Source organism: Miniopterus schreibersii (assembly GCF_964146895.1).
Source record: "Miniopterus schreibersii genome assembly, chromosome: X".
NCBI classification, from domain to species: domain Eukaryota; kingdom Metazoa; phylum Chordata; class Mammalia; order Chiroptera; family Miniopteridae; genus Miniopterus; species Miniopterus schreibersii.
This window is the reverse complement of record NC_138104.1, coordinates 66,085,002-66,095,719: the sequence shown is the minus strand read 5'-3', so window position 1 is coordinate 66,095,719 and position 10,718 is coordinate 66,085,002. Positions and strand designations below refer to the sequence as shown.

General features: G+C 38.2%; 1 protein-coding gene across 2 annotated transcripts; it reads right to left on the bottom strand.

The window, feature by feature from the left end:
- Window positions 1-1,113: 1,113 nt before the first annotated feature.
- VMA21 (vacuolar ATPase assembly factor VMA21) lies at window positions 1,114-10,091 on the bottom strand. Of its 2 annotated transcripts, none has more exons than XM_081125649.1 (3): window positions 9,831-10,091; window positions 5,516-5,625; window positions 1,114-4,940 (listed from the first exon to the last, which is right to left on the bottom strand). In XM_081125649.1, the coding sequence occupies exons 1-3, from the start codon at window positions 9,938-9,940 to the stop codon at window positions 4,798-4,800; spliced, it is 363 nt and encodes a 120-aa protein (XP_080981775.1). In that variant the 5' UTR covers window positions 9,941-10,091; the 3' UTR covers window positions 1,114-4,797. The 2 variants fall into 2 exon arrangements, with proteins under 2 accessions (XP_080981775.1, XP_080981776.1); XM_081125650.1 differs by lacking the exon at window positions 9,831-10,091 and adding an exon at window positions 9,586-9,787.
- Window positions 10,092-10,718: the final 627 nt, after the last annotated feature.

The window sequence follows — 10,718 nt, the reverse complement described above, 5'->3', positions numbered from 1 at the left end:
TTATTGAAAAAGCAGATATGCCTAGGAAATCATTTCTGGTTTGTTCCATTACTTTCTTTACTTTGGAAACCAGATTCACCTAAACTGTGTTAGGTTTTCCCTCTCTCCAAAGACCACAGCAGTGAGGATTTCAAATAAGGGGAAGGCATCAGAGGGGCAGCACGGCCATTTCTTGGCAAGCCTAAGTTGTTTCTAAGCAGGCTGTCCCCTGTACTACAGTTTTCATTTAACATAATTCATTAACAGTGAAGCAAAGTCTAAAGGTCTCCTGATTTTAAACTGAACCTTCAATATAGCATTATACAGGATTCTACCTTTACCTAATAAAGTGCCTATTTCAGGCCTGCTTTATACAAATATCAAGTACAACATTAAAAACACATACACAATTCTCAAAACATTCATACACAATTCTTAAACCCTAGTAGAGGTTCTCAAACTGGCTGTATCAGATCACAGCCTGTTACAAATATGTATTCCTGGGACCCGCCCCGAAAAGTTCTGACTCAGTAGATCTGGGTTAGGTCTGGGCAGTAAATCCTATAAGGTGATTCTAATGGTTTCTAAAATGTCATTACTTGTGTACTGAGTTCCCTGGACATTTTATAATCTATTTTTGTATATAAATACAATTGTATATAATCTATATATTTTGACACCACGGTATCTTTTTGGAAGTGGGTAGGATTTATTAATAACTAACTGAATCCCTCAGAAGCACAGAAAGGAACTAGAATGAGTACAATCAGCAGGTAGCTAGAGAAGAGGACAAAGAATACTGGTATGAGGGGTAGTATGCTAGACATCACCAGGAATTGACTCCTGCCATCATTAATTAATTAGCCACGTGTATTTCTCCATCTTCTTTAGTTATTTGAAGCCCATCCACCCTCAGATGAATTTTTCAAAAAGCCACAGGGCAGGGAGCTCCTTTCTTTTCCCCACTGCCATACAAATTCTGATAGCCCCATCACAGACGAAGTCTAACTGGCCCTTCCTAAGTACCCCTCACATCCCCCCATGTTTGAGCACTCTGGTCTACATTTACTGCATAAAAGCTTACCCTTGACAGCTCTGTACATATTCTATATGGTATAAACAGAGAGGCAAACAAATGTTTAAAAAACCCAATTTAATAAAGTTACTATTAACTGAATTAGGACACATCAAAGAGGCATTACAAACACCTTTTTAATGACAATAGATGGTAAATTTATACAAATTACAGGCTAGAACATAATGAATACAAAAATCCATCCAGGTAACAGTTTAAAAAAATCACTTAACAAAAGAAAACCTGATTCAAGTGGCTAAAGAACTCAAGCCCCCTATTTTCATAATTACACATAGCTTTCAACGTAGCACATTAAAGCCTGCCCCTAGTCCAGACTATAGCAATATTCAATGACTCTAATGATTTAAAGATTCTAACACTTTTAAGCACTGATGTCAAGACATCAGGTGAAAGGTTCACTATGCAAAACTCAAACAAGAATATGTGAACATTCTTTGCAAACTGTAAGGTGCTGTGCAGATGTTGTTAGCTATTGCTATTATTACTGTTCAGTGAGATTTCACTGAACCTGAGAAAAAGGAAGACTAGTCTGTGTAACTGACAAATGACTTGTAGAACATCTTAAAAGGAACACAGATATTATTTTTGTAAGTACACATGGCAACAAAACAGGCACGAAAAGCAAGGCCAGGAATGATGACTATTCCTGACTATTTTAATAAATTCCAGACTATTTTAACAAATATATAAGGGTTTAAGCTACTCATAGATTACATGTAATATTAATCATTAGGTTCTCAAAGTCGCTGAAAATAATTTATTTTCTCAGACGACCCTTTTCCCCTGCAAATAAGAAATAAAAATCTTGCCAAGTTATTAATATGCCACTTCAGTCCAGCTCTTGCAAAATTTATCTTAAATATAAGTTGAGTCTGAATTAATAAAGTTGTACTACTTTGGTGGAGGAGGCAGAGTGCTTGACGGCAGAGAAATCCACTGCTGACCTAACACAAGTGACAAAGTTGGTACCATAGCTGAACCATTTTTAAAATGGCCCTAACAACAGTCTACAATCTCACTTGAGCATGAAACAATAAACATGAACTTGTCTGGAGACAAGAAATACTCACTAGATACTGCAGAAATAGGATTTCAATCCTTTATTTCATGTACCTTCAGCTTTCATCTTTCCTTGGGCACTCTTTATCTATTTTACTATTTTTACTGGTCTCCTTGGGCACTTTAGATGTATACATAAAACTTATGTGAAAATGGAAAATAAACTTATGTGAAAATGGAAAAATGACTTGTTCCACCAAACAAGTCAATCAGTTGCCTCTTTTGGCAAAGCTGATGAGATTTTAAGATTAAGTCCAATTATTACAATGCATTTCAGTTAGATTCCCAGGAAACACAGTTTTGTTTTGTTTTTTAATGAAATGTTTACATTTCCTCAGTAATAGCTCAAAACTACTTTGCTGCTACACGTAAAATGGTATCCACTTGAAGAGCTAATGGCATCAGATGCATTCTACAGCAGACTTTTCAGTTATAAGCACAATGAGGAAAAGAGATTATATTCGGGGGGAGGGAGCAAATGGAGAAGAGTAAGGTACTGTGTTACAGTAAATGGGGTTAAATCAGTACTTTGTACTGACATTTCAAGTTACACTTCCTAATTGAGGTTATTCTTACAATTAGTTTTCAAACAATAGCGAACATATTCCTATCTTAAAACATTTATAAGGGCTCAATTGTAGTTTTCCTTTCTATACATCCTGAAGTATATATACTGTGCAACAGAAAACCAGTGAAAAATAAATCTGTTGTCAAATACCATGTTATTTCAACTGTAGCAAACTAGCAAGTTAACAGCTGAAACCCCAGGGAAAAATCAACTGGTTTGAAAACAAGTCTATACTGTAATAATTCTAAATATCAACACTAGCATCCAAGTCTAAATTTCAAAAACTTGGTAATTATTCCAAGAGGAAATTACAATTGCTTTTGCATGAATCCCTGGTTTAAATACTTGCAGAAAAATACCCATATCATTATCTACTCAGCAAAAGTCTGAAATCAAACAAAATAATCCAACATTGGACATTAACATTTTACAAATAGCATAACATCCCAAAAGTACAAGAAAAACCTTGGCATTACAGAAAAAAAAAAAAGAAGGTGGACAACAATTCTAAGTACAACAAAGAGGGAACCATCTAGAAATCTACCACACAATACCTCAGACTCAAACAGGGGTATTCTATAATTTTATATTAAATTTGTACAATTTTATACTAAAACTGTAGTTTTTTTAAGAAAACACTTTAATTTAGAATAACTGCTTATAGAAGACATTTAAACCATAGACAACATTTAACTAAGCAAGAATCCAATTCTACATTAAAAATAGGGGTAAACAAACAAATTGGTAATGACAAACACAGCAAGGGCCACTGTATTAGGAATTAACAGGAAATTTGAACAATGATATACCTACAGATACAAGAATAAAGGTAGAATGTAGGGGGTTTTTTGTTTTGTTTAAGAAAATGGTCACTAATCACGCACATGAAAAAAACACACATAGTGTCAGGAAAAGTTGGCAGAATTTGAACTTAATCCAAACTTTTAATAAGTATCAAACTAGCACTAAGAAATGCACACAGGATGTAAACCAAAACAGTGGTTATCTCCAGTTGGCAAAATTACAGGGAATTTAAATTTTCTTCTTGTTTTAATATGCATGTTTTTAGATTGCATACAAGGAGTACCAAGTGGCTAGAAAGAAAACAGACTAAAGATACTAAAATAAAAACACAGAGTCATTTTCTATCAGAAAGGGCCTCAAGAATTAGCTAATTATACATATCTGGGATTTAACAACTCCGATTAAAAAGACTAGACTAGAAATCCCAAGAATACTTCCTGGGTGATAAAAACAATCTATTTCAGGATTGTTCACACTCCCTAAGTATGCAAAAATAAACATTTAAATGTAAATTCCTATCATATACAATATTAAAAAAAAAACAGTAGGAAAAACAAATTTAAAGGGAATTTACACAAATCTGATAATTAAAGAGTAACTTCATTGTTGAGCAAGAGCAAAAGAGATTATTAAAGAGTTGTTCTGAAAGCACAGGCTAGCCTGCAAGAAGGCAGCTAGCTCTGCTTTGCTATTGAGATCCTTCAATAAACCAGTTCATGTAAGATGGGTGGAATTCAGCCAAGTTTCCCCATGAAATAATGTAATGAAAGATTGCTACTGACTAGATATTACACTTATTTGAAATTTCTCAGTGACATTCAGAATAATTCCAGCATTCATAATTTAAGCAATTTTCCATAGGAATTTATAACCCAAAATCCAATGACCTGGTATTTTCATGATAGTTAGGGAAAGTATTTCAGCAAAAAATAAAATTTAGATTTGTTTCACTATGTACCTATTAATATATCCAGAAAAGTAAAACTCAAAGCCAACTAAAAGACAGAATGCTATAAAACATTTTTTGTTATAAAATAATCAGTCTTCTCAGAATAATTATTTGTAATCAATTTAATTTTTCCAAATTCTCATTTGCAAATGAGAGGCTTATGCAGTTAAAATTGATGCTGCAAACCACTGTATTAGAAGGATCAAAATTTACATTAGTTAAACATGACTCCTTAAGATAGATTTTAACATGTTCTTTCAACATTATTGAAATAATCAGCATCCCGGATGCATTTGCCATTTTTAAAACTTAATTTAATGCTATCAAAAGGTGATGTTCACTTTAATCCTGTTTGCCTTCACGCCACTGTCGTGAGCCTTCATTCCAGGCCACATAGACAAAGAGGGCCAGCACCACGTGGACAGCAATCACTGCAACAATAGCAGCATAAAAATAGCTGTCCCTATTGGACATCCCAAAGGCACCTATCAAGAAAAAAAAGTTTTCACTTTATTCCAAAATTTATCACAGTACAAAAAACAAAGCATACTAATTTTTATTAGCTATGTATTTACTTAATTAATCAGGGAATTAAAAAGTAACACTTTGGGTGGTGATAAAATAAGTATTCACTTAAAGATTTGAATACCTTCTATACACGAAAAACTATTTTGAATGAGAACTGTAATTATCACTTCATCTAAGGACTCTGACACAAAAAAGGGACTTTATTTCCTTTTCCTTCCAATGTCTGCCACCAAAGGTTCATTCCCCCAAATTTCTCCTCCCATGTTGGTCAATTTTTGCTCTCAAAGGGATATTAAAAGAAAGGATCTGCAAGCTATTTCACAGAAAACCATACATGATTATGATGACAAGCTAAAATAACTATGAGTGATGAAAATGTTCATTTCAGGAATTAAGACTCATGAGCAACATTATATCTGAAAAGCAAAACAGACTAAAGACACTAATTTTAGAATACCTAGTTTACATCTATAAAGAGGTCATAAAGCACAGAACATTAAATACAGTAGTATGTCTATAAAAATACGATTACCTTCAAAAACATAAGATTTAGTGGTGAAATATAACCCAATAGGTACAGTGATCATTAAAGCTGTGAAGAACAGCAGAGTCTTCAGGGTAGATGCTAATGAACTTTCATTTCTGGAATAAAGTAAACAAGAGAAAATCAGAACTTGCACAGCCACTTCCAACCCTTCTTGTGTCTATAAACACTATAAATACTCACAGAGAAGATTCTGGAAACCCTGCTCCTGCCTTGGAAGCAGTGGCCAGAGGAAGAAGAGCAGAGTCAGGGACTCAAAATTGAAAGATCTTAGAGACCCAGCTGCAGGCCCATCTCCAAGAGACTGTCATTCATATCCAGTGTGAGAGGAAGTATCAAAGTGTGAAAGTAGTTTGTAATCTCCAAAGTGCTATGCAAATGTACACTGTAATTATAGAATTTACAATGGAGGTAGCAAGGGAGAAGATACACAGAAAACAACTAATGGCTAGGTGAACACAGTACAAACAAGGTATGAGAATCTCCAAATGAAAAGTCTAGAACAATCTGGATGCAGCTGAAGGAAATTTACTCAATTTTTTTTTTTTAAATATATCTTTACTGATTTCAGAGAGAGGAAGGGAGAGGGAGAGAGAGAGAGAGAAATATCAATGATGAGAGAGTCACTGATTGGCTGCCTCCTGCATGCCCCCAATTGGGGATCGAGCCCGCAACTTGGGCATGTGCCCTGACCAGGAATCAAACTGTGATCAATCTCTGGGATCCTAGGTCAATGCTCAACTGCTGAGCCATGCACGGCCGGGCTCAAATTTCTTTGTAATTAAATAGGTATAGTACAATTTAGATGGCCTTCACATAACATGGATGCATTAAGTCTGAATGTCAAACCACTTTCTATTCACTGAATTCTATCTGTCCACAGACTATTTTAAAACCAAGGAAATATTCCAATGGAAAATATTTTGTTCTAGAATACAATAAAACTACTCTGAAGATTGTAACCAAGTTTTAAAATTATATATGTAAAGAAAAATAAGTCCAATAAACTGCTACTTAAACATTAACAATATAAAGATTAATAAAACAGCACAAACAAAACTGGATAACATAAAATGATTTCGTAAATGATGTACATCAATTATATGGAGACTTTAAAAAGAATTCTGACGATTATTCAGAAAATATTCATATGACAAATGAACAAGGCAAGTTACAATGTATTATGTATGTCAGGGGTCTGCAAAATAAGGTCTGAGGGTCCACCACCTATTTTTGTAAATAAAGTTTAACTGGGACACAGCTACACCATTTGTTTATGTATCATCTAAGACTACTTTGGAGCTACAAAGGCAGACTTGAATAGTAGACCATGTGGCTCTTAAAACCTAAAATATGCACTATCTGGCCCTTTACAGAAAAACTTTGCCAAGCCCTGATGCTCTTTTACTGACTTTTTAATGTCAGCATTTGTCCTATACATTGTTACAAATGAGCAACACTACTGAAAGTGAAACTGTACTAAGCTTCTAGTAACCCTGAACACATACATATCACCCGATTAATTATAAAAGCCCAACCCTATAGCTTTAATCGTTAGTTTAAGGTCCATTTTCCTCAAGTCTAACTATCCTCAGACTACTGAACACACTTTTAACTCTATGCTCATAGTCAACACCTGAATTTAACTCTCTTTCGTAATCCACAGCTAGAGGCTCCAGTTTTTACCTATATCTTTAGGAAAGAGCTCAGCCTTCAAGGTCCCCCCAAATAGCCTTTCCTCCAGGCACTTTCCCTGAATACATCCTGGAAAAATTCATTGCTCTGGGATCCAATCACACTTTGTTCATATCTGTTATTACAGTACTTCATATGACAGCTTGCTTTTTAGATAGTCCTGCACATCTCTGTATCTCTAGAAAACCCAGGCAAAGGAGTTCTTATAAATGTATATACAATTAGCAGGAAGGTTTCTGACAGCCCCAAAAGGAAGGGAACATCTCAATTTTATTTCAATTGTCTACAAACTTTTTTGACTGTGCAATCCATCATTAAATAAAAGTTATGAGCACACACTCAATATAGGCATTTCTATGTTTTAAATAAATTGTTTATATACATATTACTAATATAGTCTTTAAAATATAAAACATATACAAAATACATACTAAAAAGGATGTTAAAATTTATGGAGAAGTTCTAATATTTTCTTTCCATACTTCAATAGATCATCTTTTAACACTTTGGTGATCACTGAGCTATACAATTCTCATCTAATATGCATGAGCTTCCTTAAACTGTTTTCTAGTAGTAAATTTTTAGAGGAATTTATTGTGTAATCTTCATGAAGAATACAAGTGTCTGCAGTAGTTCTATAAAAAACACAAAGTCAGCATTTGGACACTTCTTTTGTGAACCCCCACAAAAAAACTTGACTTTCAAGGTTTTTCTATGGTGAGTTAAAGTATGTGTTTTAGGGATATAAAGTTCAGATTATTTAACTTGATAAAGAAACAAAGCTTAAGAATCTAGAGAAAGGGCAGATCAACTGGTTCTCTTGTCCTCACTTGAGTATGGATGAACTGGCCTGGCTCTGAAAAGTTTATTATTGGAAAGAAGATATAATACCATAAAAATGTTTTAAAGCAAACAAAATCACTTCCAATCCCACCACCTTTTCTTTTCTGCATGTTAATTTCTAGCTCCATACACTTCACGTACAACATATCTTAAAAATTTGTAGTTTATCTTCAACTCCTCATTTCTCTTTACCTTAAGCTCCAAAAATTTGACTCTTCTAATGGGTTGTGACCTCACAAATATGGGACTAAGTATAAAGTTGGGCATACAAACGTTTGAAAACTAGCAAGCTACCTCTAGTGCTTACAGAACATTTTCTCCCTGGCTTCCAGTCACAGCCCATTGCAGCTGGCAGTTCTGCTGGCACAAGTCAGCTTGGGTACACAGTGATTTATTCTAAAACAATGCAACTGATGGCATTCAACTGATTTCTCCTATGTGTCTTTGACTGGGTGTTACTGCGACTTGTTATGAAAGAACAACATGGAAGTCCAGAATTAAAGTTGGTCTCACACAAAAGAAATAACTCAGGATGAACCTTATTGCGACCCACTCTTAAAACCACTTAGTGTTCACCCCCTTCATATAAACTTCTCCAGCAAACGCTAAGCAGATAATAGAGCTTACCATTTCCACTTTTGTGGCAAGCAATGCTTCTTTCTACTCAAAGTAGATTTCACTACAAATTCCATTAGGAAACAAGAAGATCAGTCTAAGAGGGCTAGACTGTATTTTAAGTATACTTAATGAAAATACCTGTTGGTATCCTTACTAATAAACTAATAATAATTTAAAAACAAAACACCTACGTTGACATTGTGAGAGGGAAAAAGGACACAATCTCCAAGATCATGGGATCTGAGGTCAAAGTGGGCTGGTCAGATGCCAGCTTCAACACTTACTAATTGTGTGGCCTTACTGTGATATTGGGCAAGTCACTTACCCTGAGTCAACTTCATCTTCCTTAAAATCAGGAAACTAAGTACTTTCTTAATTCTGATGTCTGTAATAAAGCACCCAAGTTGAGCTTGGCACAGAGAAGATCATCACTGAATGGTAGCTAAATTCCTTCCCAACCCGTTGTCTGGGTATCTTCTGTTTAGCCCCCAGTCTCCATCTCCATCTTACATGCAGCAAACACTTATTAAGCCCCGATGGTGCAGGCCCTGTAGGGGACACGGAGATGAAGATGGCCGGGCTCCTGTCCTCAGGGGACACTCCGTAGTGGGGAAAGAGATTGCAGACAGCAAGATGGCAATATAGACAACAGTGAGAGGAAGCTCTAAGACAGGAGCATGAGCTGTTGGCCTGCACACGCTGCAGGCCCCAACCTGCTGCCCCGCCCCGCCCCGCCCCGCAGCCGGGCCCTAAGGGTCCAAACCTCACACCCACCGCAGGCCTGCCCCTTAGGCTCAGGCCTGCCCCTTAGGCTCCGGCCTTCCCTCTGCCTAGCTTCAGACCCGGGCGGGCCCGCCTCACAGTCGGGGCCCCTGCCCGGTCCGAGCTCCGCTCTGAACTACCTGACGTCGGGCGGCTGCAGTGCGTTCAGCGCCGCTTTATCAAGGCGTTCCATAGCTATGCCACCCGCAGCAGGTATTAGCAGGCGGACTGGGCTCGGCGGGCACTCTCAATTAGCTCTGTCGGCCAGCGGTAGAGGTAGGCCGCGCCGGAAGTACCGGCGAGCGCTGGGTGGAGGGACGCAGCGTGCAGACGCGGCGCAATGAGGTGACGCGCTGCGGCGGGCGCAGGCGTTCACGTGACTTACCGGCCAGGGTTCCGCGGCGTACGCCCACCCGGGGGCGACCTGTGGCGGAGGAGCAGCCCTGGAGAGTAGCCTAGCCACTCCGCGTTAAGCCGGGACTTGCCTCGCAGCATGGTTCTTCCGGGCAGGCGCCGCTCTTGCCGCCGCCTACTGACCGCCAGCGAACACCTCGTGTCGGAGTCCTAGTCCGATCCCCTGTCGCAAAGCTTCGGTTGCGGGGCGACCGGAGCAGCTGAGCTGAGAGGAAGGAGGACCAGGCAGACCAATGTGGTGCTAGGCAACCAAGCAGATTCCGACCACAAACAACAGAAAAAAAGCAGTGCACGTTATTCCCCAGCCCTTGAGCAAATGCCTAATTAATTATTACCCTCAGCGAAAGTCCAGCCTTTGGAAGCTGGGAGGAGGTAGTTTTAACACTCACCAGAGTCCATAAAGCTATAGAATGTCAGGGCTGAAAGAGCCCTTGCTGAGAGTAACTGTTCCAGGCTCCACGCCGATGACCCCAAGTTCCACTTAAAGTTAAAAACATATTTTGCAGCTGCTTCGAAAGCCGCCAGTGAGACGACAGGGGCTCAAATAGTAAGGGACAGGTGGGCCTCCCAGGCGGGCCTGTGCAACCTGAGAGAGGTATAAACGGAAAGGGTGCGTAAGCCTAGGGACAGGTTTGACAAACTAAGAGGACAGCCCTTACATGGTGAACTGGAAAGGGCCACTGACCACACATCTATTTTCTGCACCACATAGACACAAAGACCACATCTGAAATAATTACTACCATCTTAGAGCCTTGTTAAGGGCTATGGACTGGGCAGCAGGAAGCCCACCTTTGAGTTCAAACTTAATCCCTCTGTGGGCCTCATGCGCTCTGCATGAGGGGGATAAGAAACACAT

What these genes read in the sequence shown, in the direction of transcription:
- VMA21 (XM_081125649.1), bottom strand. Translation starts at nt 9,940, where the DNA reads ATGCTGCGAGGCAAGTCCCGGCTTAACGCGGAGTGGCTAGGCTACTCT. An exon ending in ACGCCGCGGAACCCTGGCCG is followed by an intron (nt 5,626 to 9,830) that starts GTAAGTCACGTG and finishes ACTTTATTCCAG; the next exon opens with AAATGAAAGTTCATTAGCAT. An exon ending in TAAATCTTATGTTTTTGAAG is followed by an intron (nt 4,941 to 5,515) that starts GTAATCGTATTT and finishes TTTTCTTGATAG; the next exon opens with GTGCCTTTGGGATGTCCAAT.